General features: G+C 45.8%; 1 protein-coding gene across 1 annotated transcript in view; it reads left to right on the forward strand.

Moving 5' to 3' along the window:
- The window catches only part of KIAA1549L (KIAA1549-like ortholog), a 124,745-nt gene that overhangs the window by 85,334 nt on the left and 11,487 nt on the right, over positions 1–27,924 (forward strand). The window contains exons 16-17 of the mRNA XM_010831832.1: positions 14,189–14,539; positions 26,379–26,476. Of these exons, the coding sequence (XP_010830134.1) occupies positions 14,189–14,539; positions 26,379–26,476 (449 nt within the window). The remainder of the gene's footprint in view (positions 1–14,188; positions 14,540–26,378; positions 26,477–27,924) is intronic.

A 27,924-nucleotide genomic window follows, 5' to 3' on the forward strand; every position in this document is an offset into this window, starting at 1 on the left:
GACAAAAAAAAAAAAAGACTCAAACCCTAAGCTTCCGGCTCAGGGCTCAGATGCTCCGGCTGGCCCCGACATGCCCTTCTGGCTGATGCTCACCGCTCCTTAAGCTACCTGTTGGGTCCAGCCCTCCCCGCCCTCCCCAGACTTGCCCTGTGGTTTCACATCTGCACATCTTTGCCTGTGCTTCTCTCTCTGTTCAGAACATCCATTCCCTCTGGCTTAAGTTGCTCAACCTCGGCACTATTGATCTGGGGGCTGGATAATTCTTTGCATGGAGGGAGGGCTGTCCTGTGCTTGTAAGATGGTCAGCAGCATCTCTGGCCTCTACCCACCAGCTGCCAATAGCCCTTCCCACTTGTGACTGCCCCAGAATGCCTCCAGACAATGCCAAGTGTCTTTTGGGGACAAGCTTGTTCCAAGTTAAGAACTGCCTATTCTTGGGACTTCCCTGGCTGTCTAGTGGTTAAGACTTTGCCTTCCAATGCAGGGGGTGTGGGTTCCATCCCTGGTCAGGGAGCTAGGATCTCACATAAACCTAAGACAGAAGCAATATTGTAACAAGTTCAAAAAAGACTTTAAAAATGGTCCACATCAAGAAAAAAAAAAAATCTTCAAAAAAAACAAAACAAAACTGCCTATTCAGGCAGTGCTTTCAGAACTCGGTTAAATGCCTCCTTGAGAATCTTTTCCTCGACCCTGCATCTGGAGTCTGACTTAGTACCTGGGACTCACTTCATCAGGTTCCTTATTCCTGTTCCTCCCAAGTGCATTTACTTGTATTATTCCCCAACCCCCACCCTCCTCAAGGACAGAAATCATGTTTTATTCATCCTGGAAGCCTCAGCACTCAGAATCTGAACCAGTGCATATCAGACGCAGTGTCTCTATTTGCAGAGCAAACGAACAAACAAGTGTCAACCAGAAGTGACTCTGGAGCTGAGACTTGAAAATATGGGGCAGATTTAGCTCAGAGCCATATAAACAATTGATTTGACTGGCTTATCAACACCATAGACAAATGCATGTTACTGTTTGAAGTTCAGTCTAAATGGTGGTTATGTTAGGATGCTTTGGCTAAAATAACAGAAAGCCCAGCCCAACTCAGACTGTACTCATGAAGAACATGTACTGGGTAGAGTAAATGCAGGCCTGGTCTGACTGGTGCCCCTTTTCTCTGCATTATGCAGTGCTGCCCCCTCATATGTTGGCTTCAAGCACAGGTTGGTTCTTTCCACTGAAAATAGCCATTTCCTGCAGCAGCCTCGAGCCTTGTGTCTACATGCTGTGTTGGCCAACCCAAGAGCCAGCCATGAATTGAAAGTTTTTGGGTTTTTCACTCTAACTGAGCCACAGTAGGTCCAATGCCCACTCTACCCCTGTATCACTGGGGTGGGAGTGGTGGGCAGGGGGAGGGGGGTCCACTGGTTGATTTAACCCAGGCAGATGTCACCAGCAGAGCTAGGACAGGCTTAATCCCCCACCCCCACCCCAGAGACCGTGCCTGAGACCCAGGGAGAGGAGTGGATGGATGCTGAGGCCACCCCAGTACTTGCTCCTTGAGGAATATTGACTGTTGGGCCTTTTAAGGAGTAAAACCAGGAGAATCGTCCATGTCACTTGTCCCTCCAGTCTCAGCTGTGGGATAAACACACCTTTGGTTGACCACCCATGAAGGGAAAGATCGGCAAGGCGATGAGCCCATGACTACTTCTTCCCATGGGCTTGGGGAGGCCTGACTACTGTTGAAGGTTGTATCTTGGAGGCAGACAGAATGACCAAGAGGGATTTTGTGAATCTGTCTGGCTTTTTCAAGAGACAGGATGGGGAAAAGGAGATTTGAGTTGGCAATGGGGAGAGCCTGTTTTGTTACAGAATAGTATTGGCTTGGGTTAAGCCTTGTTGCCTGCAGGGTCAACTAAGCTAAGAAGATAAGAAAAAGCAGGTAGTGACTCACCTTAAGAGCAAAAGCAAAATAGCTTCCCATGGCAGAAAGCCATTCTTGTGTGTTTACTTTCAGGTTGGTCCCTTTTTAGTAAGTATTTGTTACTAACGCATGACTCTGGCTAATGTATTGTTCTCAGCATTCACAGGCAGTACTGTGTGATGGTTATGCTCATGGCCTCTGGAGCTAGGCTTGGTTCATGGTCCAGCTCGGTTGAACACTGGCAGTGTGAAGCTAGGCTAATTACTTCATCACCTGCTGTAGTTTCTCGAACTGGAAAATGGGCATACAAGTTGTACCTGCCTTATAGGGTTGTTGTGAGGATTAAGGGGCTTCCCAGGTGGCACTAGTGGTAAAGAACCCACCTGCCAATGCAGGAGACACAAAAGATGTGTGTTCGATCCCTGAGTCAGGAAGATCCCCTAGAGGAGGGCATGGTAACCCACTCCAGTATTCTTGCCTGGAGAATCCCCATGGACAGAAGAGACTGGCAGCTACAGTTCATGGGGTGCAAAGAGTTGGACACAACTGAAGCAACTTAGTACCCACGTGAGGATTAGTAAGCATGTGAGGATTAAATGCATTATGCTCATAAAACACATAGAAAATGCACAGTGAATATTAGCTGTTGTTGCTATGGCTAATATTCCATGAAGGAGAGAAGGATATTCTTTTTTCTGTTTCTTTTCCATTCTAACACTTTAGACACTTCAGGCCTGCTGTGAATTTTCTCACATACTGTGATATTGTGATTTACAATAAGAAATATATCACTTGGGGACTTCCCTGGTGGTCCAGTGATTAAGAGACCACGCTCCCAATGCAGGGAGCCTGGAGTTCCATCCCTGGTTGGGGAACTAGATCCCACATGCCACAGCTGAAACCTGGTACAGCCAAAAGAAAAAGAAAGAAAGAAAGAAATACATTATTTGGTCTTAGTCCCTGCTGCTGGCCCAGAGCTAGCTCTAAAACCCCTTGGGATTTCCTGAGTGATGGGAACATTAAATGTTCTTCATGTTAAAGAGGTGACCTGGAAAGCACCTAAGGATGGTGGCTGGTTGCCTGTGGAGCCCAATATGTGATTTCCAACCTCATGCCCACTGCCAGGGAGGGGAGATGAACTGGAGATTGAGTTCCATGGCCAATGGCCAGTGATTTAATCAATCATGCCTAAGCAAAGGAGCCTCCATAAAAACCTAAAAGAAGTGGGTTTGGAGAGCTTCTAGGTTGGTTTACAGGTGGCGATTCTGGAAGAGTGGTACTCTCAGACAGTATGAAAACTCCCTGCCCTTCCCCCTAGTGCCTTATGCATCTCTTCCATCTGGTTGTTCTTGATTTATGTCTTTTAGTGATGGGCCAGCAATCTAGTAAGTAAAATGTTTCTCTGAGCTTTCTGAGCTGCTCCAGGAAGTTAATTGAACCTAAAGAGGAGGTTACTGGAGCCTCTGATCTCTGTCTAGCTCATTGGTCAGAAGCACTGGTGACAACCTGGCCTTGGGACTGGCCTCTGCGGTGGGGAGGGGGCGGTGGGGATGGAGGGCAGTCTGGTGGGACTGAGCTCTTAACCTGTGGCATCTGATGCTTTCTCTGGGTAGTGTCTGAAATGAGTTGAACTGTAGGACACCCAGCTGGTGTCAAGAATTGGATGTGTGGGGAAAAAACTTACACATTGGTGATCAGAATTGTACTCACTAAAGAGAGGATTGGATTCCTCAAAGGGCGCCTTTCTCCAGCATGACTGGGCTGGACAAGGGCTTTGTAAGGGGTACCCGAGACGCTCCCTTTCTGCCCCAAGGACACAGAGATCACACGTCCAAAGGTGAGCTCTAAGAGCACATTTCGCCAAACACAGGGTTCAGTTCAGTTCAGTCACTCAGTTGTGTCTGACTCTTTGTGATCCCATGAATCATAGCACGCCAGGCCTCCCTGTCCATCACCAACTCCCGGAGTCTACTCAAACTCATGTCCATCGAGTCAGTGATGCCATCCAGCCATCTCATCCTCTGTCGTCCCCTTCTTCTCCTGCCCCCAACCCCTCCCAGCATCAGGGTCTTTTCCAATGAGTCAACTCTTCACATGAGGTGGCCAAAGTATTGGAGTTTCAGCTTTAGTATCAGTCCTTCCAATGAACACCCAGGACTGATCTCCTTTAGGATGGACTGGTTGGATCTCTTTGCAGTCCAAGGGACTCTCAAGAGTCTTCTCCAATGTTCAAAAGCATCAATTCTTCAGCGCTCAGCCTTCTTCACAGTCCAACTCTCACATCCATACATGACCACTGGAAAAACCATACCCTTGACTAGATGGACCTTTGTTGGCAAAGTAATGTCTCTGCTTTTGAATATGCTATCTAGGTTGGTCATAACTTTCCTTCCAAGGAATAAGTGTCTTTTAATTTCATGGCTGCAGTAACCATCTGCAGTGATTTTGGAGCCCCCAAAAATAAAGTCTGTCACTGTTTCCCCAACTATCTCCCATGAAGTGATGGGACCAGATGCCATGATCTGAGTTTTCTGAATGTTGAGCTTTAAGCCAACTTTTTCACTCTCCTCTTTCACTCTCATCAAGAGGCTTTTTACTTCCTCTTCACTTTCTGCCATAAGGGTGGTGTCATCTGCATATCTGAGGTTCTTGATATTTCTCCCGGCAATCTTGATTCCAGCTTGTGCTTCTTCCAGCCCAGCGTTTCTCATGATGTACTCTGCATATACGTTAAATAAGCAGGGTGACAATATACAGCCTTGATGTACTCCTTTTCCTAGTTGGAACCAGTCTGTTGTTCCATGTCCAGTTCTAACTGTTGCTTCCTGACCTGCATATAGGTTTCTCAAGAGGCAGGTCAGGTGGTCTGGTATTCAGTAGTTTACTTTTTGTTGTTACTGAGTACTATTCCGTTGTATGAACATACCACTATTTATTTATCCATCATCCTATTGTTGGACATTAGGGTGTCCAACAATATAGAATATTTTGTGTCCAGCAATATAGAAAAATTGCTATATACATTTTCACACACATGTTTTGTGAACCTATGTGCTGTAGTCTAAATGTGTGTTTCCCTAAAATTCCAACTGTGAGAGTCTAATCCCCATTGTGTTAGTATTAGGAGGTTGGGGGCAGCGATCAGGATTAAGTATGGAATCCATGAATGGGATTAGGGCCCCTATTTAAGAGATTCCCCCAGAGCAACCTTGCCCCTTCCTCTATGTGAGGATACAGTTAGGAATATGATTCCTGGAAGAGGACCCTCACCCAACCACACTGCCCGCCTTGGACTTCCAGCCTCCAGGACTGTGAGAAATCGATTTGTACTGTTTATAAGCCACCCAGCTGTGTTATTTTATTCTAGCAGCTTGAACAGACAAAGACAATATGTTTTTATTTATCTTGGATAAATATAGTGGTACTGGAATTTCTGGGTCCTAGTGTAGGTGTATGTTTAACTTTTTAAAACTACAAACAGGTTTACAAACTACGTGTGCCATTTACTCTCCTCCCAGGACTGTGACAGTTCTAATTCTACTCCTCAACCTCACCAACATTTGTGATTAATCTTTTTAATTTTAGCCATTCCAGTGAATGTGAAATGATATAATTTCCCTAATTACTCATGATATTGAGCACCTTTCTATGCATTTATTGGACATCTATGTACTTTCTTTTATTAAGGTGTCAATTTAAGCCTTTTGCCCAATTTTTAAGTTAGGTTGTTTGTCATTTTGTTATTTATTTATAGGAAACACTTATACATTCTGGATACAAATGCTAATATTTCTCCTGGCTGGTGGCTTGTCTTTTCATTACTTGTCTGGTTAAAAAAAAAACAAAACTGTTTTTTAAATTTTGATGAAGTCTTATAGCTACAGAATGTGTTCCAAGACCAAGCAATCTGATGGAATATTTTCCAGAAAGAAGATAACTGGGGCTCCTAGCAGGGCTATAGTTTCCTTCAAGTTTGTTCCTGTGGTGTTTCAAAGAGAAGCTGAAGTCACGTAAATAGCCACCGTGTGGGCCTTCCTAGATGTATGGTATGGCTGTGTTCTTTTAACAGTGAAAGATTGCATATGCTTGCTCTGTCCGGTGGCCACCATAAAACTCAATCCGAGGGGCCTGTGTGTCCAGGGGTGGAAAAGAAATGGCCTTAATTTCTTCTAGATATCTGTGGCCTTTGCTGCTGAGGATACATAGGTTACCAACCTAGAAGCCCTGGGGATCTTTCAGTTCAGTTCAGTCACTCAGTCGTGTCTGACTCTTTGCGACCCCATGAATCACAGCACACCAGGCCTCCCTGTCCATCACCAACTCCTGGAGTTCACCCAAACTCATGTGCATCAAATTGGTGATGTCATCCAGCCATCTCATCCTCTGTTGTCCCCTTCTTCTCCTGCCCCCAACCCCTCCCAGCATCAGAGTCTTTTCCAATGAGTCAACTCTTTGCATGAGGTGGTCAAAGTATTAGAGTTTCAGCCTCAGCATGAGTCCTTCCAATAAACACCCAGGACTGATCTCCTTTAGAATGGACTGGTTGGATCTCCTTGCAGTCCAAGGGGCTCTCAAGAGTCTTCTCCAACACCACAGTTCAAAAGCATCAATTCTTTGGCGCTCAGCTTTCTTCACAGTCCAACTCTCACATCCATACATGACCACTGGAAAAACCATAGCCTTGACTAGACGGACCTTTGTTGGCAAAGTATGTTTCTGCTTTTCAATATGCTATCTAGGTTGGTCATAACTTTCCTTCCAAGGAGTAAGCGTCTTTTAATTTCATGGCTGTAGTAACCATCTGCAGTGATTTTGGAGCCCCAAAAAATAAAGTCTGACACTGTTTCCCCAACTATTTACCATGAAGTGATGGGACCAGATGCCATGATCTTAGTTTTCTGAATGTTGAGCTTTAAGCCAACTTTTTCAGTCTTCTCTTTCACTTTCATCAAGAGGCTTTTTACTTCCTCTTCACTTTCTGCCATAAGGGTGGTGTCATCTGCATATCTGAGGTTATTGATATTTCTCCCAGCAATCTTGATTCCAGCTTGTGCTTCTTCTAGCCCAGCGTTTCTCATGATGTACTCTGCAGATCTTTAATCGATAGAAATTGATAAGAGGAACTCTTATCAGAAGAGGAACTCAAGCAAGGGAGTGAAAATCAGAAACAGGTGCCCTTGCTTGCTCCCAAAGTGGAGAGGGGGGCGGTGAGCTGGTTCCTTTAGTGCAGTGAGGGGGAGGGCGGATCTGGTGGGTTGGGCAGGAGGCATAGCTTAGGTGGTCTGCCCATCCCCTTGGTAGTGCCTGAGTGCAGGGATCATGTAATGCTCTGCTTTTGCTCCTGGCACTTCACAAGTGGCAGTTGGTTTGTGGCCCTCTTGTATCTTATTGTTCATCATTTGGCCCAACAGCACATGTATACAGTTATTTTTAGTCCCTTATATTTAGTTTCTTTGTATTTTGTTGCTGGAGAAGATGTTTGTCCAGGTGCAGACATGACAGCAAAAAGTCCTGGGTCTCAGCCTATCTCACTTATATACCATAAGTATCCAAAATCTTAAATATGTACGTTTTCTCTAACTCAGTAATTCTACTTCCAGGAATTTAACATAAGGCTAAATGCATGGTTATATTCAGAATTTTAACCACAATATACAGATTTCACTTTTGTTGGGAAACTACATAAAAGAATGGATAGTTACATATAGGTTGAAAACTCCATATAGCAGAATGCAGTGAAATCTTTTAAAGTTATTCCCTATAAATACCATATTTTTATTGACAGAGATATTTATTTGCAATGTTGTATAAAAAGATTTCAAAATATATATACTTCTATTTTATATATACATAAATCCATATATATTCATATAAGTAGGAGGATCTTTATTAAATGGGACATTTAATTTATATACATTTACAAAATATATATGTGTGCAATTATACTGTTTGTAAAATCATGACCCAGATGGCTTAGTCTGAGAGTGTATCTAAGTCAAAAGAATTATATCAACAAAAGTACATTTTAAATAGTTATGAAAGAAAGTGAAAAGTGTTAGTTGCTCAGTTGTGTCTGACTCTTTGCAACCCCATATACTGTAGCCTGCCAGGCTCCACTGTCCATGGAATTTTCCAGGCAAGAATACTGGAGTGGGTAGCCATTCCCTTCTCCAGGGGATCTTCCTGACCCAGGGACTGCACTCGAGTCTCCTGCATTGCAGGCAGATTCTTTACTGCATGAGTCACCAGGAAAGCCCTACTTCTGCTTCTGCATCTGAAGGCTATCCTGTCATGTCCAGTAATACTTTTTCAATATCCTTAATTCCTTTCCCATTCACATGCTACATAGCTGCTTTTGCGTCTCTACCCAAAATCCCACTAAGACAATCGTGCAGCCCTCTCCCCTTCTGCCTTAGTGCCCTCCCATACTCTCTGTTCTCCATCACAAAAGCCAGAGAATCTTGTGCCAAGTGGTGGGCTCTGCTTGGAAGAAGAGGAGGGGAGAAACTGAGATGGTCCAAGCCAGGATTCTTTGTAGCTAACTGCAGTAGGGTGATGGGTGGGGTGGGTGAGCAACTGGGAGGGTGTTGGGAATATGCCAGCATTCATAATCTTCATTCTATTTCATATGCATAGAAAACAGCTGGAAGGACATGCACGAAGGTCACAATGTTAACATTTTGTTATTTCTGGTGATAGGATTAGAGTGGATTTTAATTTCCTTCCTTTTGCTTATCTATGTTTTCTAATTTTCTACCATGAACAGACATTCCCTGATTTAGTTCTTAGAATTTTTATTGAAGTATATCTTGATTGATTTATAAAAATCATTTGAAAAAAAAAAAAGTTCCCCAGTGCTTCTCAGAATTATAAGGTTGGAAAAGTAAGTATGGTAAACCCTAAGTTAAGGAGGTTTAAAAATATATTCTCTGTCCCAGATACACCACTGACATTTGTACCCGAGCCAACCATCAGCCAACACTGAGATCTGTCTTTGTGCCTGTCACCCCTTTCTGTCAAATAAAAGCAAAAGGTATTTTCAAAAATGTGCACGTTAGGGAGAAGGACTTGGAGCAGGTCAAACCAGTTGACACATATGTCTTACCTGGAAAATGGGGACAATCACATGACCCTCGGGGATTGGTGAGGGGCCACAAATGGAAAACCTAGCACAGGACCGGCACATCTCAGATCCTCAAGGAACTCTGAGCATCTGCTCTGTTCAGTTCTTTTGCTTAAGAGGCAATTACTGGTTTCAGCTTTGGGCTAAGTTCTGAATTGGGGGCTGTGGATATAGCAGTAAGACACTGACCCAGCCCTAATGGAGCCCCCAGTTTGTGGGAGGAGACAGATAATATGAAAGTGTCTGCTTATGTGCCAGACGGTCTTCTAAACACTTGATATTTGGACATCGATGCTTTACATCCTTATAGTAATCGATGAGGTGTGTGTGCATGTTAAATCGCTTCAGTCATGTCTGACTCTGTGTGACCCTATGGACTGTAACCCACAAGGCTCCTCTGTCCGTAGGATTCTCCAGGCAAGAATACTAAAGTAGGTTGCCATGCCCTCCTCCAGGGGATCTTCCCAACCCAGGGATTGAACCTGCATCTCTTACGTCTCCTGCACTGGCAGGTGGGTTCTTTCCCACTACTGCCACCTGGGAAGCCCAATCTGATGAGGTAGATTATCTCAAGTATTACTTTGTAGTCTGTCTTCCTGGTCACGGAAGCCTGTCCCTCTGTAAGAGCCCACATCTGTGGTAACGGTATTGGATCTGTTTGTATATGTGGTGGGTGAGAACTTGGGTACTGGAATCAGACTTTCTGGGTTCAAAATGCAGCTCCACCAATTATGGGCAAGATATTTGATCTGTCAATGCCTCAATAATGTTTTCAACTGTAAAATAAGAATAGCTATAGTTGTTGCCTCATAGATTATTGTAATATTTATATAAAGCACTTAGAACAGTGTCTGGCACACAAGCTGTCAGTAAACATTTGCTGGTATTATTATTATTGTTGTGTCACTTGTCTCCTTCTGTAGACTGAGAGCTCCTTGAGGACTGTGACACTATCTTATTAATTATATGTGCAACTCCCAACCCAAGGCTGATCATGGGGTTGAAATCAACAGTTATCTGTTAAGTAAAAGAAAAAAGTTATCACTACTCATATATTTTGAGGTAGGGAGAGAGGCGATACAGAGGGAGGAGGGATTGCCCTTATGAGTGGACATCAGATTCTCCCAAGAACCACGATTGTAGGAGGAATGTGGATTCTATTAGAGCAGACAGAGTCCAAGAAATCAGCCTAAATCAGAGTCAATGTAAGAACCAGAAGGGACATCCCAGACCACAGTTAGTGCTCCCATTTTTCAGGTGAGGAGCCTGAGGCGTAGGGAGTTCATGTACCTTATCTGTGGTCCCGCAGTGTTGGAGGAAATTTTGGGGGGAACATGGCCCTTTATCTTAACCTCAAATTCTATTAATACTCGTGGTTAATTAAACAGATTTTTTTTTTCCATTTTGGTTCAGTTTCACAAAGCTTTATTGAATGCCAAGTGCCTTATTCTCAGCTCACGAGAGATGAGTAAAATGGGCTCAGAGACAATTCAGACTTGCTTGAGATTAAATAAGCAAATCAAATATGAAAATGGGAAATCCCAGGAAATAATGAGCGCTCGCCTTGTTCCCATTCCATAGACATCAGGAGACTAAACAACCAAGCGAGAACAGTGGGAATACAGGACTTCTTTGGCGCAAACCTGTTGAGGTCACACTTGGGTTATGACTCTGGTCCCTCCAGTTAAAGGGACCCCCCCCCCCCCGCACAAGATGAAAACTTGAGCAGGGTGAGCAGAGGTTGATTTCCATTGGGGTGTTATGGGGTAGAAGCCATGGGATTCTACAGAATGTATCTCCACCTCCCTGGCAAAGATAATGTCTTCCCCAAGCCTTGCTCAGAGAACCCCCTCCCTAATCAGTACAGCCCCACCCCAGGGATCCTAGGAAAATGGGAGAGTAGGAAGTTGTTGCTAAGAAGCTTGTTTTGGCTCTGCTGAAGGCACAACTATAAATTCACATAATAAGAGACCCACCAGTATGACTGGAAATGCACAGCACAGCTGACGGGAGGGGAGATTCATAGCCTGCCTCAGCGCCATTCATCTTCCACCTGGGAGCAGTGTAGCCCTAGGCATCCATTATTTACCAGGGAGACAGGAGATGTCAGGGGGAAGGCAGTGTGTGGGTGGCAACCAGCACTGACAGGGAGCTGTGAGAGGCAGCGGGGTGCAGCACGATGTGCCTGGGACTGGAGCTGGGAGAGCAAGACTGTGCCGCTGCCCGCTCTGGTGGACACAGAGTCGGTCACTTAACTGCTACGGCCTCCAGCTCCTCAGCCTTAAAAGAGGGCTTGAGTGAAACAGTCTCCTCAAGTCCCTCAGGCTCTGGAGTTCCATTCAGAATGTTCTAAGTGTTGTATGAAAATGTCGTTCAGAAGTTGCTTTCAGACTTCCTTCAGTCTGTGTAACAGGCTCTAGGTATATACAAAAAATGAAAAGTTAACAACGACCAAAAAAAAGAGATTGTTTTCATTACTCTAGAAGGTATCCCTGGGGTCTTCAGGGAGCATATTTCCCCAAGGGTGATCTCAAACCTTTCCCTAAAGAACCCCCAGGCATAAGAGCCCCAGTGCATCTCCAGCCCAGGATCTGGAGGCATACACCCAGGCATGAAATGTCTTTGAGTTCTTATTTATTATCACGGAGATAATTTTGCACTCTACTCCATAAATCTATCCTTGCTTGTGTTGATATAAAAATAGTATTCTGAATTATTCACTGTTTGTGAATGTGCTGATAAATCTAGACTTGCAAGTTGGCAGAGAATCTTGTCTTTTGATCTTGAACTATACAAGCCGTAATTTTGTGTGATAAGGTTACAGGAGATGTCTAATTTCTTTTTCATGCTTTCTGTATTTTTTTTATTTCTTCTCTAATGTGTGTGTATTAATACTAAAGAAAAGTAAATAAAATTTTAAAACATGAAAAATAATGTAGTTCTGACCTTCCGCATCTAGATTTTAAGGAGGGAAGGGCTTCCCTTAATGAATGGGTTCCCTGGTGACATTTTCTTAATGTGCACATTCTTCTGTATCTGAGTGCTCTGTGCATGTGTGCTCAGTCTCTCGGTAGTGTCCGACTCTTTGCAACTCCATGGACTGTAGCCCACCAGGCTCCTCTGTCCGTGGGATTCTCCAGGCAAGAATACTGGAGGGGGTTGCCATGCCCTCCTCCAGGATCTTCAAGACCCAGGGATAGAACCCACGTCTCCTAAGTCTCATGCGTTGGCAGGCGGGTTCTTTCCCACCCGGAAGTGCCACCAGGAAGCCTATCTGAGTGCTCTGTTTGTGATAAATAACATGTGGTTGAATGAATAAAAGAATCATGACAATTATGATGATGATAAAAGCCACCATTATTGTGTTTTTACCATGTGCTACTGTTCTAAATTCTTTACCTCGGTCATCTCATTCAATCCTTATAAAACCCTTTGAGGCAGGTCTTATTATCCTCATTTTGCAGACGAGGAAACCAAAACATCAAGAAATGAAGTAACCGTTCCAGTTGGAACAGCTTTCCTGTGCTGTCTTTTATCTTCTCGGCTGGCCTTTTAGACCTGGTCATTGTGGCAGCACTTGCCTGAGCGCAGCAACTTGGTGGCGTTTCTTGGCAGTTCCTCATCTCTTGGTTTTGCCCTGAGGCTTCTCTGCCCTTTTCCACTTGTTTATCTGTATTTTCTAATTTTCCTAAGGTGTCAGTTGTGTCATGGATGGAGAGCAGGGTGGCAAACTAATCTATGCTAGCTTATTCACACAGAACTCTCAGGTTCTTTTAGCAGATAGCAGTAGCCATGGGCATAGTTGAAGTGGATGTGGATTAACTAGTCTCCACAGTCCCACCGTCATCTTATTACAAAAGCAAATCTCAGAGCAAAACCTGCCACACATGCAGACTTATTAAATAAGCATTCACAGGCTGGCAAACATAACACAGGGCAAGCAGCCTGCTCTGGAAGCTGCTCAAGTCCCAACTCTCTGCCCATTTGGGTACTGCAACTGCTTCCGGAGTGGAAGCTTCACTGGAAGAAGGCAGGCGAACATTCTCGAGCGGTGGGTCTCAAACTTGAGCAACCATCCAAACCTCCTGAAGGGTTTCTTAAGGCACTGACTGCTGGGCCCTGACCCTAGAGCTTCTAAGGGCTCCACACTTTGAGATCTGATTTTGTTACTCTCTCTGATAAATGGCATCAGGCAACCAGCAATTGGCTCAATCCCTGGGCACAGGACCATTTAGAGAGTTAGTCTATGGTCTAGAACACCAACCCTTGGGTGTGGACTACAAGGTGCTCTGGATTCCTTTACCTAAAAGACATAAGGGTAAAGAATGTCAGTGAAAGGTTTTAGAGAGGCGGTCCTCACATTTTTGGCACCAGGGACAGATTTTGTGGAAGACAGTTTTTCCATGGCCTGGGGCTGGGGTTGGGGGGGTGGCTTCAGGAAGATGATTCAAGCACGCTACATTTATTGTGCACTTTATTTCTATTATTATTACACAGCTCCACCTCAGACCGTCAGGCGTTAGATCCTGGAGGTTGGGGGCCCCTGATTTAAAGGACACTGCTAATGTCATCAGTGAGAAGCCATTTCTCATCCTCATTATGCTAATTAGCAAAGCCTGGTGCATTCCTTGGAGAAGGCAATGGCACCCCACTCCAGTACTCTTGCCTGGAAAATCCCATGGGCAGAGGAGCCTAGTAGGCTGCAGTCCATGGGGTCGCTAAGAGTCGGACACACTGAGTGACTTCACTTTCACTTTTCACTTTCCTGCATTGGAGAAGGAAATGGCAACCCACTCCAGTGTTCTTGCCTGGAGAATCCCGGGGACAGGGGAACCTGGTGGGCTGCTGTCTGTGGGGCCGCACAGAGTTGGACACGACTGAAGCGACTTAGCAGATGCATTCCTTATGCTCCAATAACTAAGGTTCATTTCACATAGATAGTTGGAGCATGGCCTCACTGATACAATATGAGCTGAATAGCCCTGTAGTGTTAATTCCTGGAGAGGGCACCTAGGGTATAACATAAATTAGCACAAATGCCTAACATCACTTGTCCAAATGGAACATTTTAGAGTAAGTTACAGACAACATTAATAGAAGGAAAGTTCATTAACAAATCGCGGGGCGTTTGTTTGGTCCCACAGACGGAGCCTGAGATCATAGAGGAAACCAACATCGACAGAGTGAACGAGCCCCGGGGCTATGGCCGCTCGAGGCAGGTGAAAGGCCACTCGGAGACCTCCACGCTGAGCTCGCAGCCCTCCATCGACGAGGTCCGGCAGCAGATGCACATGCTGCTAGAGGAGGCCTTCAGCCTGGCATCGGCAGGCCATGCGGGCCAGGGCCGGCACCCGGAGGCCTACGGCTCCGCCCAGCACCTGCCCTACTCCGAGGTGGTGACCAGCGCTCCGGGAACCATGACCCGGCCCAGGGCTGGGGTGCAGTGGGTGCCGACCTACCGCCCAGAAATGTACCAGTACAGTCTGCCCCGGCCGGTAAGTCAGACGTCCCTCCAATCTGCCTGTCATCATCAGATCTGCCTGTCCTGGGGTGTGCCCACAGGGGTCTCAGGGTGGGGACTTTTGTGATGAGCCATCTTGGGATTTGGAGACGACCTTTGCTGGGCTCTCATCCCGTCCTCCCTCCCTGATCCAAGCCTAAATCTTTCAGTCCTATGGGCACAGGCTCACGGGTAAGCCCTGATGTCCAGCTGAAGCACGTTTTTGAATGAATTTCCTTTTCTATCCCTCCTGTGAAGGCCAGACCTCATTCTTTGTGCACTGGTGGTTTTCTACAACCCCAAGGGCAAGGACCTCATTTAAATGTCAAAATGTAGGCCAAGGTCCCATATCAGGGGGCCGTGGAGCACGTGGTTCTGAGCAGAGGCTCTGGAGGCGGGTGATTTGACTTTGAATTCCAGCTCTAGCATTCAGCGGCTTTGTGACTTGGGGATGTTAGATTTTCTACAGGTGAAATAAACAGATAAGAAAAACAACCGACTTCCTAAGGTGGTTGTAAAGATTAACATGAGGTACTAGACGGATGCCAGGCACCCAGTAAATGCCATAAATGTTTGTCATGATCATCTCACTAACTAGTAACTGTACTTCAGTATTTGAGAAAGTACCCAGTGACTAAAGGCTTCCATGATTTAAGCAACCATTTTAATTAGTTTGCATTTAATTAGTTCATCACCATAGCATCTATAGATAATCTTTTTAAAGGGACATAGTTTTATAAGCCACAGACCATAATAGACAATGCTTTGTGTGATATATAGATTCCACCCTTGTAATATTTCATGCCCTATCTCCAAGTTACTCATTAATAGAGCATTATAAATTGTGGTTATGATATGTAGTTATCTAATAAAAGCTAGAGAAGGCACGTTGCTGACAAATGTCCATATAGTCAAAGCTATGGTTTTTCCAGTAGCAGTCATGTGTGGATGTGAGTTGGATAAACAAGGCTGAGCACCAAAGAATTGGTGCTTCCAATTATGGTGTTGGAGAAGACTCTTGAGAGTCCCTTGGACTGCAAGGAGATCAAACCAGTCAATCCTAAAGGAAATCAATCCTGATTATTCATTTGAAGGACTATTGCTGAAGCTGAAGCTCCAGTATTTTGGCCACCTGATGTGAAGAGCCAACTCATTGGAAAAGACCCTGATATTGGGAAAGATTAAAGGCAGGAAGAGAAGGGGGCAACAGAGGATACGATGGTTGGATGGCATCACTGACTTGATGGACATGAATCTGAGCAAATTTCAGGAACTAGTGAAGGACAGGGAAGCCTGGCATACTGTAGTCCATGGAGTTGCAAAGAGTTGGATACAACTTCTCGAGTGAACAACAATAATAAAAGCTAACATTTATTGAGTGCTTCACTGTTACTAGGGAGTGATCTAAGTGTTATAAGTATGGTAACTCATTTATTTAGTTCTTACTATATGCCTCTGAGACAGTTACTAGTTTATCCCTATTTTACAGACGTTGAAACTGAGGTTTCACAGCTTGTTCAAGTCACACAGCCAGGAAGGGGCGGAGCCAGGACCCAAAGTCAGGCCATCTGATGACAAAGGCCATGTTCTTAACCTGCCTTCTGCTGTTATATTGTCTCTCTATCGTATTATTTCTTTCATTTTCCAGTAGACTATTCGGGACACCTATGAGCTTGTGGAGCCTTTTGATAACTTCAACCACCAGCCTCCAACAGCACCACTACAGTGGCACTTAGTAAATTGCTGTTGTGCTACGTAACTACCTAATCTACACACTGTTGTGAACTTCCTTATTGTTCTTTGTTCCAGATTCCCTCCTTCACCAGGTCCCTGAGATATCTTAACACTATTCCTAATCCCCTCAGTCTTTCTCTTTGAATGTCAGTCTCTGGCCCAGCCTTTCCCTGTTGATAAAACTCTTATCAGGAGAGACCAAAATTTATTTCAAACTGAGCCTTTGGGGCAGGGACACCTGTACTTGGATGAGGTCATCATCACTGCAAGAGTTTGTCTTTAGGTTGGCAGGTGCAGAATTTCTGTTTTGTCCATTCACTCCAGGGTGATCAGATCATGCTGCTTAAACTCACTGAGGCTGCTTTATTATTAATATTAACTTACAAACCTGCAGAGAAGCTGAATGACCAGGTGGGCCAGAATATTTGTTTGCTGGTCAACATGGTCTTTCATTGGCTTCCTTTGTAGCTCAGCTGGTAAAGAATCCACCTGCAATGCAGAAAACCTGGGTTCGATACCTGGGTTGGAAAGATCCCCTGGAGAAGGGAAAGGCTACCCACTCTAGTATTCTGGCCTGGAGAATTCCATGGACTGTATAGCCCATGGGGTTGCAAAGAGTTGGACACAACTGAGCGACTTTCACTTTGGGCTTTCCTGGTGGCTCAGATGGTAAAGAGTCTGCCTGCAGTGGGGGAGACCTGGGTTTGATCCCTGGGTTGGGAAGATCCCCTGGAGAAGGAAATAGCAACCCACTCCAGTATTCTTGCCTGGAAAATCCCATGGACGGAGGAGCCTGGCAGGCTACAGTCTATGGGGTTGCAGAGTCGGACACGACTGAGTGCCTTCACTTTATGGTCTTTCATTAAGTAAAAGCCAATTTAGGGAAAGCACAACATTATCAGAAGGAAAACTGATATTGAGTTGATATTAGAGTCATTTTTCTCAGCCTGTGATATGCAAACCCAGAGAGCAAAGTCAGTAAAGGAAATAGGTGAATGTGGGACATCTTTTTTGCATCCCATTTTTCCTGAGATATAGGTGGGATACAGTGCAAAATTCTTAATGTTTTAAAGGACTTTATTTTAATATTTACTATTTATTTGGCTGTGCTGTCTTCGTTGCAACATACAGGATCTAGTTCCCCAACCAAACATTGAAACTGGGCCCCCTGCTTTGGGAGTGTGAACTCTTAGCCACTGGACCACCAGGGAAGTCCCCTTAGTACAATGTTTAAGTTAAATAGAAGACTAAGGTCAATGCCCAGATTTCAGGAATAGGAGTTTGCCTCTGCCATCCAGGAACTTTGCTGGATCTGTTCAAGAAGCACTGACTTCCAGAAGAGTGCCAGCAACTCTGGGGCCGCCACTGGCCATGCTCCCATCAGATGAGAATCCACATACCCTTTTTTTCAGAAAGAGTTAGAAAAATGCTCACTGAGCCTTGCAAATCAGGTACTTTAAAATACTTTCCCATGACAGTCGTATTACAGTTTCCACAATTACAGTTTTCTTAACTAATTGCCCATTAAATTGGTACTGTTCTTTATGGGGAAAGAAGGGATTTTCTCACTGAGATGTTGAAAACACTCTAATCTTACCACATAAAGTGGCTGTCCTTTGGGGGAGGGCTACCTGTATCCATTCTTACACTGATCCATACTGACTTCAGTTTCATTGACTCATCCTTTCTGATGCCAGACATTGACCATATCCCCAAATTCTCCCTCTACCCAGAGTGGGATGGCACTCACCAACTGTATGACCTTACCCGGTGACCGTAACTCTGAGCCTCCTGTCTATGAGAAGAGAGCTGCAGTGGGGAAAGGATGATAATTCATGAAAAAGGCTCAGCATGGTCCTGGCACTTAGCACCCAACAGGTATTAGTGGATTTTAATCAGAGTGCTTCGTATGGAGCCTGGTACATGGAATTACTGGATAAATGTAGCCATCATTATAAAAATATTCTCTTTTTCCCAATGGGTTCCACTGCTTATCTCCCTTTTCCTGACACTTCTGAGATGACATCTTTTTCTTCTACCCCGTTATACTCTTTTTAAGAGCATGCTCTGGGTGCTCAGGGAAGCCTCACTTCTATTTAAAGATGATCCTCAGGAATGACTGGGCCCCTCTAGCTGGAGGCCAGATTCTGGGGATCTGTGAACAGATCTGAATTTCAGAGAGAAAAACTTAAACAACTGGGATGAGTCTTCCAATGACAGGCCAGAAGATGCCACAACCCACATCCATATGCCTCAATTTAACAAAACCATCTAAAAATGTCATTGTGGGGATATGAAAGCTTAGATAGTTCTGTTTGCTATAATTCAGGATTGGCAGTTGTGCCAAGAAAGGCAGAAACATTAGTATTATATACTTTGACAAAATAAAGCCACCAAAGAATGAAAGTGGACTGAGAAATAACACAGCAGAGAGACTATCCATCAAACCAAATATCAAAGGAAGTTTTTTCATTGTTAAGGTTTTCTTTTGCCAACAACACATGAGGTCCTTATTTTAATGAAAAGAGAAATGGCTAACAATACACAGTAGCAATGATAATTCTTAACCCAAGTTCTTGCCAAGCCCTCTTGTGCTATGATAATATGGAAATCAATGGACAAGGTGGCAATTTAGAATGATAACTATGATTACTTTTCAGCTTCCAAAAAGGAAGCGCTCCAAGCTCTACTGGGGGATAATTGGAAGTTGCTGGTTCTAAATGCATTCGGCCAGGCTAATGGCATTTATATCATGGAGAAGGTTATTGCTGGCAGCTGGGGATTCCTGCACCGCAGTTCAGGAGACTCTTGATCATATTTTACCCCTTGAATCTGTGAAGAAATTGGACTTGACACCTAATGACCAATCCAATTTTGCTAGCAGCCATAATGGGTCTCTGCCAAGTGGAATGAAAATATCCTATAGCCTTCCTGTTGGTGTCAGAGTAGGGGATGCTGAGAAAGGTATGTGTGCATGCTTAGTTGTGTCTGACTCTTTGTGACCCCATGGACTGTAGCCCACCAGACTCCTCTGTCCATGGAATTTTCCAGGCAAGAATACTGGAGTTTCTATTTCCTTCTCCAGGGATCTTCCCGACCCAGGAATCAAACCCTCATCTCCTGTGTCACCTACACCTGCAGGCAGATTGTTTACTACTAAGCTACCCAGGAAGCCCTCCAAGAAAGGCAGCAGGGTCAAAACATCTTCCCCACTAGAGGCCTGACAAATGTAACTAACAGTGATAATAACAACAGCTGCTATCTATGGCGCTCCCACTAAATAGGTTTTTAGGCTAAGTGCTCTTGTCTCTTCCAGGGCTTCCCAGGTGTTACTAGTGGTAAAGAATCCACCTGCAGTGCAGGAGACACAGGAGATGCAGGTTCAATCCCTGGGTTTGGAAGATCCTCTGGAGGAGGGCATGCCAACCATTCTAGAATCCTTGCCTGGAGAATCCCAGGAACAGAGGAGTCTGGTGGGCCACAGTCTGTGGGGTCACACAGAGTCAGACACAGCTTAGCACACACGCACATTGTCTCTTCTGATCTAAGAACCACCCCATGAAGTCAACATTACTATCCCCCACGTACTCCATGGGAAGCTGAGATCTGGAGAAGTAAAGAAGCTTGCCCAGGGTGACACAGGACAGAACTGGGGCTGGAACCCAGGGCTCTCCAACTTCAAAGCCCATGTTCTGTCCACCCTCTGGCCAGGTAAGCCAGTAGGTTGTCCCAGGCTCTGATGAGAACTCAAATCTAAACTTCAGCGTGTGCTCTTCTTATCAGGAAGCCTCCCCAGTTGGATGGGGTTTTGTTCATTCCTATCATAGCCCCTTGTAAGACAGACATCTCTACTAAGATAGAATTGAGAAGATTATAGCCTGTTTTCCTCCTCTCCCCTCAAAAATAAAACAAAAGACTCCGTCTTAAACTTTCTTAATGATGAGATAACCAGGCATATCAGGCAGGAATTTACATCCACAGCACTTGGATTCAAAAAATGTTAAACATTTCTTGTGTTTCTCCAAATCTAATTTGAATCTATTCTGAGCTCCCATCCAGGCAGGTTTGGTGGGGCAGGAAGTGGGGGGTGGGGGTCAATGTTAGTTCTTGCATAAAAGTCATTGGCAGTTTGGTGAAGTTGGAACAACAGGAGAGGTCTACCCTAGGCAGTGCTGAATGGTGTTTAAGGATGGAGGACACCCAACAAACCAAGAAGGTATCTGGAGACTGAAAAATGAGGCAGTTCCATGTAATCAATGGATCAGTATTATAGTATAGAGTAACTTACGTACAGGGTAGGATGGGGCAGGGGGCAATCCAGAAGCATTAGCAGCTGCACTAAACACTGCAGAGGGGCTACTGGGACAGTTTTATAGTTAACCTAGGGTTTGGGGGACAGGGAGTCAGGCAGTGCATTCCTAAGTCAAGATTTATGATGGGTAATTAGTCTTATGGGTGCAGGGAGAGAGGCCACCTGGAACCTAATGATCATTAGATGATATCTATTAACTACAAAGCCCTTGACAGCACAGAAGTGATTTACCACGCAGTACAGTCCCGGGTAGGGTCAATGGAAGGACAGGAGGAACTGAACAGGCCCAAGATGGAGTCAGTTATGCTAGCTGCCAACAATGGGGTGTTGCAACTCCCAGAGTCTGTGAAGGTAGGTTGCTCCATATTAACTGGGACAGCCTAGGTTGGAGATCTTTGCCTATGGGCTGCCCCGAGGAATCCCCCTTGAAAACCAACAGCGTGCCCAGTGTCTGGCAAATGCATATCCCTTCAGGCTTAGAGAAATCATTCAAGTAAGTAAAAATCACATTTTGTACAGGAATACTGCATGGAAAGGGAGAGAGGGAGGGAGGAGAGAAATATGCAGCTCAGCTCACAAATTCAGGTGTGCAAGACAGGTAACTGTTTCTCTGTAATGGCGTTCTAGTGCCAAAAGCTCAGTCTCAGTATAGGGCCTCCCTCCCCGTCTCTGATTAAGCTTATTTTGTGTGTGTGTAGGACTAGGGGTGGGTGGCTACATGGTGCAAAGCATGGTCAGAGGGTGAAGAAAGCTTCAGTACTTGGTCTCATTTTATTCTCATCTAACTACTCTGGGCGGCACCTCTGAGAAGCGCTCCTTTCCACCTAGTCTGCAGGTGTTGGTCTGGGGAGAGCACAGCTGTTTCCTGGTCCCCCTGCTTACAAGCTCTCTCCAGACTTCTCTTTCCCTTCCTTCCATGCTTGAGCCTTCTCTCTCCCTTCTGCCTCTCTCCTCTCTAGCCCTTACACACACACGCCCTTGCCCCTCTCCCCTCTCTAGCATCGTCCTTACACACACACACACCCTTGCCCCTCTCCGCTCTCTAGCATTGTCCTTCTGTTTATTCTCTCCTCTCCATCCCTTGTTCTCCCAGATTGAGATGGGACACAGAGCCCCTTCTCCAGGCTCATTAGCATCTAAGCTCTGCTCTTCTTTACTTAAGGGTCTTTGCCTAGTACAGGGGCAGAGTGGTCTAAACCAGGGATTGCCAGCCTCCAGGATCTAATGCATGGTGATCTGAGGGGGGGCTGATGTAATAATAATAGAAATAAAGTGCACAATAAATGTAATACGCTTCAATCATCCTGAAACCACCCCCCTCCCCAGTTCCACATAAGCATTGTATCCCATGAAGCAGGTCCAGGGTGTCAAAAAGCTTAGGGACCGCTGGTCTAAAGGTACCTCACTTCTTTCAAAGTTTGTTTTGGCATCAGCTTTGAGTTCTTTAAGGGCTTAGGTTTTTGATATTCAAAATCCTAAACTCTTGCATTTTAATAGCTTTTAGCTTTTGAAATGCCAGGAAGAGTTGGCTCTTGGGCCATCTTGAGTGATAGTGAACTTCCTTCCCTGGGGCAGGAAGGCAAGATGTTCTTGGGGCAGGGGAAGGGCCCTGGATTCAAGGAACTGTGGTGGCAAGGTCTTGGTTACTACAATTACTGTATCAAAATATTATCTTGTCTCAGAAGGAAGAGCATATCATTTATTGAGTACCCACTATGTGCCAGACATCACATCAACATATAAAATGAGTCTTTTAAACAGCCTTTGAAATGGGGTTTGATCCTGTTACTTTCATTACCTAATGAGAAAACAGGTACAGAGAGGTAAGTTACTTGAGGTCAAGCACCCGGTCAAGGTCAAGCCAGGTTTCAACTCCACTTTTGTCTAACTCCAAACCCATACGCTCTGCACCACGCCACCCTTGGCTCAGAATTTTGAGACAGCGCCCTTAAACTGGCTATGTGATTTTGGGCAAGTCAGTTCACTTCTCTGGGTTTCCTTTTGCCTCTGTGTTAAGGTAAGGAGTGAGGTCTTGGTGTCTCCTGTTCTTTCCAGCTCAAACCTTCTATGAATCCCAGGCCCTTGAGAGCCCCAGTGTTGCTCTCAGTAACTCCTGGTAAGCTGAGAGATCAAGATAAACACTGGGTTTTCACCATGGGGTCCGTCTTCAGTTACCACACCCTCTGTTTTCAACTAAATAAGAACTATCCTCTGGAAGATTCTACTTCGTGCAATAGGATGTAAAGTTATTTCCAGCTGCATGGGGCCTTAGGTAGACACAGGTTGGGCTGAGCAGTATTCACAGTGCGGTGGAAGGGACGCCACGCAGTGGAAGCCAGCACTGTCAGCAGGAATGGAAAAACTGGCATATCCGCTCTGGCCTGGGGCTGACTGGCTGGCTCTGGACAGTGGCCTCCAACTAGAGTAGGTGGCTTTGGCCTGTAAGTCCTCGCTCTCCCACCAGTGCAAAGCCTGAGACCCTGATCTGTTCCTCCAACTGCAGGCTGCCCCCTTTGACCTGTCACCCCTCTAGTGCTACCCCCCGCCAAGGTTGATCTTGACCAGATTCCCCCTCTGGATGGATGCATGTGCACAAGGAGGGTCCAGCACACAGGGAGTCTCACCTGGGCTCACTCTCCACTGGGTTTGCTAGAAAGAATGGCCCTGACCCACCCCCTCGCCCCCTGCCCAAGGACATCGGGACCGGGAACCTTGAGCAGACCATGTCCCTTCTACTTTTACAACCAAAGTTCTGAGCTCAAAGTGGAGCCTCTTCTTGTTATATCCAGGCTTCTTCCACCTGGGAGAACTACGAGCTATTTTTATAAACCCTGCCTTCAGTTCCGAGTGTCTGATCTCCTTTCTAGCCAGAGGACAGGGATCCCAAAAGATGGTGTCCTTGAGTGCCAGACTGGGCCCCTCACGGCCACTGTCACTGTTCCTGTTCCAGGAACTAGAAACCTGGAACAAGGTAACAGTTTTGAACAATAGCTTCCAGTGAGATCTGAGTCACAAGGCAGCTGGCAGGCAGTCAGGTTCCAAACACATGGAAAAGAAGCCAGAATGCAAATCCAGGAGGACTGGGACCCATGGGGGAACTGCACAGGGAAGGGAGGAAGACACTGCTGAGGGGAATTCCTCAGCCCGGGGCAAAGGTGGCCTTTCTGCTTTTCATGTGACCCTGTAGCTTCCCAGGAGCACCAAGGGTACAGAGCAAAGGAGACCTTGATCTCCTGTGCAGGCTTGCTTTGTACCTGGAGAAGATCATCGAAAGTAGGAAATTCCCTTGGTACTTGTCAAAAATTCAGAACTTTTAATCAATTCTTTGGTTAACTGTTACAAGATAGAGACCCCGAATGCATTTTCTTGGCTGGAAAACTGTGTTGACTACAGAGTATGCCTTCCAAGAACCAGGGATAAAAATAAGTTGTCTGTCTCCTCTGCTGATATCAGGAGAAGCCAGAAGAGAGATGAGGGGCTAGACACCTCTTTCTCTGTTTTGGGAAAGGCATGTCCTTACTTGTTGGTTTGTTGACAATAGTGTAAATGCCAAGCTGGAAGGACAATGATTTTCAAACTCTGCAAAACCGTAGGGTTCCGGGAGTCCCCAGGTGCCATCATGCAGGTAAGCAAAGGGTCAAACTCACCAGGGCATCCCCACCCTCAACTTCTACCAGAGCAGTTCTGCTTTGATTTGGTTATGTATTCGGGCTATGTCAGAATGGTTTCATGGCTAAAGAAGTGTTTTTTTGTGGAAACCCACAAAGTATTTGAGTGCCTTATTTCACAAGGAAAATAAATAATAGAAAAATAAGGCACAGAGGGACTGACGTGTCCACAGAGTGTGAATGACTGAACCAAACGGAGAGCCTAGGTTGGCTGTAAGGGTCTCGGTTTTACCTGCCTCACCTTGCCTATCCCAGGCTTAACTGATTGCCAATATGGCATTTGTTTTCCAGGCAGTCTCACCTTTCACATTTGTTTACTACTCGTTGTTTCCACCTCTGATTTCAGCTCACAGTTTTTATTTTAGTTTGCTATGGTGTGGGAGGGAAAGGGTGGATAGTGGGTGGGAATCCTTAAGATTTCCTTACATCTTGCAATTCCAGCATGCATTAAAAGCCATGTTTCACCTAGGATCTACTTGTTATTTAGTGGGTTGGCCCTTATGAGTAGGTAGTCTGCCCTAATGTGTCTGTGCTCAGTCACTCAGTCATGTTTGACTCTCTGCGACCCCATGGACTGTAGCCCCCCAGGCTCCTCTGTCCATGGATTCTCCAGGCATGAATACTGGAGCAGGTTGCCATTTCCTACTCCAGAAATTGAACTCATATCTCTTTCATCTCCTGCACTGGCAGGTGAATTCTTCATCACTGTGCCATGTGGGAAGCCCATAATGCTGGAGGGAAAAGCCCTCGTTCATTTTAAAGAATCCTGTTTATGGATTCTCTCTCTGCTACCTTTTGTCTGGATACCTTCAGGTTTAAAGCCCTATCATCTTGTTCCTTAAGAGATATGGCAGGCCATGATACCTATAGAAAAAAATGAATAAGAAGCACAAGCCATGCTTTGTCTTTGTAGAGAGCATTCCTAGATTTTCTCCTGTTCAGAGGCTGTGGTCTGGCTTGCTGGTCCTGTCTCTGACCATTTTTCTTTTCTCCCCTCCCAAGTTAATTACAATCTTCACTTGACAGTTTGATCCCTTATGTTTAAATAGTGCTTTATAGATCATAAAATACTTACACATACACTGCCTGGCCTGATCTGCTTTGCACCCACCCCTCTGAGCAAGGCATCCTTGTCTCCATCTCAGCAGAAGACACTGAGGTCCGGAGAAGTCACCTGACTTGCTTAGGGACAAAAAGTCTATTTATTAGCAAACCTCAACCCATATTCCGGACTCCAAACCCATTGCTTTCCCCCACGAAATCTGCTTTCCATGAGTGAGAAAATAAGCACAATCAATGATTCATTCTTTATTTAATATTTATTGCCCATCCAGGATATAACAGGCACTGTTCCAGGCATGAAGATACAGCTGACAACAGATCCCTTGCCCTCATTACAGTCTTGTTGTGAATAATAAATAAGCAATGATATAATACTAGAGTGACAACTGCTATGATAAAAAAATAAAACAGAATATGGAGCTCCAAGGGAATATGGGGCTGGATGAAGACAGAAAGAAAGAAAGGAGAGAAACATTCCTGGGGAAGCCCAAGGCAGGAAACAACTTGGCGGATTCTAAGACCAACTGAAGGACTCTGACTGCAAGGGCCCACCAAGGGGAGGAGTGGGGGTAGATGAGACAGCGGAGGGGACTGCTGCTGCTACTGCTACTGCTGCTAAGTTGCTTCAGTCATGTCCGACTCTGTGCGACCCCATAGACGGCAGCCCACCAGGCTCCCCCGTCCCTGGGATTCTCCAGGCAAGAACACTGGAGTGGGTTGCCATTTCCTTCTCCAATGCATGAAAGTGAAAAGTAAAAGTTAAGTCGCTCAGTTATGTCCGACTCTTAGCGACCCCATAGACTGCAGCCCCCCAGGCTCCTCCATCCATGGGATTTTCCAGGCAAGAGTACTGGAGTGGGGTGTCATTGCCTTCTCCAGCAGAGGGGACTGGGGACATGTTAAGGGTGATGGAAGGGGGACGTTTGAGGAAAGAAGGAAAGTCTTTCTGAGGAGCAGACTCCTCAGAAGTCTGCTTCCCTTTTAAGTAAGAAGAACCTGTGTGTTGATGAGCACCAGATATTAACATGTGTCTCCCTATTTGCTCCTCTCTTTCTCAGGCCTACAGGTTTTCCCAGCTTCCTGAAATGGTCATGGGCTCTCCCCCTCCACCTGTGCCTCCACGGACGGGCCCTGTGGCTGTCGCTTCCCTCAGGCGGTAACACATTCCTTTCTTTGCCTTGTTTGGGATATTTGCAGAGGATTTGGTCCTGTGAGCCCTGCCCTGACATATTTCCTTCATGCCCTGCCCCACCTGTATAGACAATCATGTGCATCACCTGTATAGACAATCATGTGACCAGGGTACCTTGAATGCCATGAAAGAAGTGGGGGCCACAGAGGGTTGGCCTACTTTCTTACCATCGACAATGGAAAGTCCTGTAGAACCCACAGTTGAAAAAACCCAAGGTCAACTGCCCCATACCCTGAAAACCTCATGCCTTGACATTGAGCATCTAAAAATTATTCAGTTTGGGCCATCACAACAGCTGTCTCAAGTCTGGGCACCTCCTGCAGGTGTGTGTGTCAGAAGACCCTTTGTTACTGAGGGGTGGTGTCCAAGAGGCTGGGGAGCAGTGTGTCTTGGCTCCTGCCCTAACTCTTGCCTTCCAAGACAGGGAGGCTGAAAGTACATGAACTTGGACAGGTCAGCTGGGAAGCATATATTCAGCATTCTCTTTGCTCTGTAACACTATGAAAAGCACATGCTTTACGTATAGACAGGAAACAACAGCCAAGAGCACTGGGGGAGATTGGAATAGACAGTATGTCCAGGGCTGGGAGAGACACTGTGCCTTGGGGTCCATACGGGCCATTGCCCTGGCCTTCCTACCACAGCCTGCCCCAAAATGCTTGTCATGCTCTATGTGGGCCACAGGTCTGAACTTGGTGAAAACGGTGAAAAGAAATGAGTTTTCCTCAGAAACAACCCTCCCTTCATTTCCAGCAGTTTAGGATGCTGAGCTGTGTGTAGACATCACCCTTTGACCTCAGTCAAGCTCAGAGTGGGGGGCGCGGGGTGGGGATAGCAGACCAGGGTTCCACCTTACCTGCCAATAGCCTGCTGGGTAACCCCAGGCACGATGCCTCACCTGTCTGGCTCCTCTTTCCTTATCTGTCTGCTAAGTCACTTCAATCGTGTCTGACTCTGTGCAACCCTGGAGACGGCAGCCCACCAGGCTCCCCCATCCCTGGGATTCTCCAGGCAAGAACACTGGAGTGGGTTGCCATTTCCTTCTCCGGTGCATGAAAGGGAAAAGTGAAAATGAAGTCGCTCAGTCGTGTCTGACTCCTAGCGAGCCCATGGACTGCAGCCCACCAGGCTCCTCCATCCATGGGATTTTGCAGGCAAGAGTACTGGAGTGGGGTGCCATTGCCTTCTCCATCCTTATCTGTCAAATGAGAGCAAAGGCCTAAATGATCTCAGAGGCTCTGGGAGTCCTCAAAGGTGACCACGTGTGCGGAGCAGAATCCAGGGATTTTCCCAGGATGGTTTTCCAAAGGAGTAGCTGATGCCTAGAAACAGCACGTGAGAAGCCACAGCTGTGGGAGTGAGAAAAGGAGAGAAGGAGAAAGAAGAGAGACCCCACGGTCCTGGTCCCCCCC

This window comes from Bison bison, unplaced genomic scaffold (assembly GCF_000754665.1).
Source record: "Bison bison bison isolate TAMUID 2011002044 unplaced genomic scaffold, Bison_UMD1.0 scf7180017864531, whole genome shotgun sequence".
Taxonomy (NCBI): domain Eukaryota; kingdom Metazoa; phylum Chordata; class Mammalia; order Artiodactyla; family Bovidae; genus Bison; species Bison bison.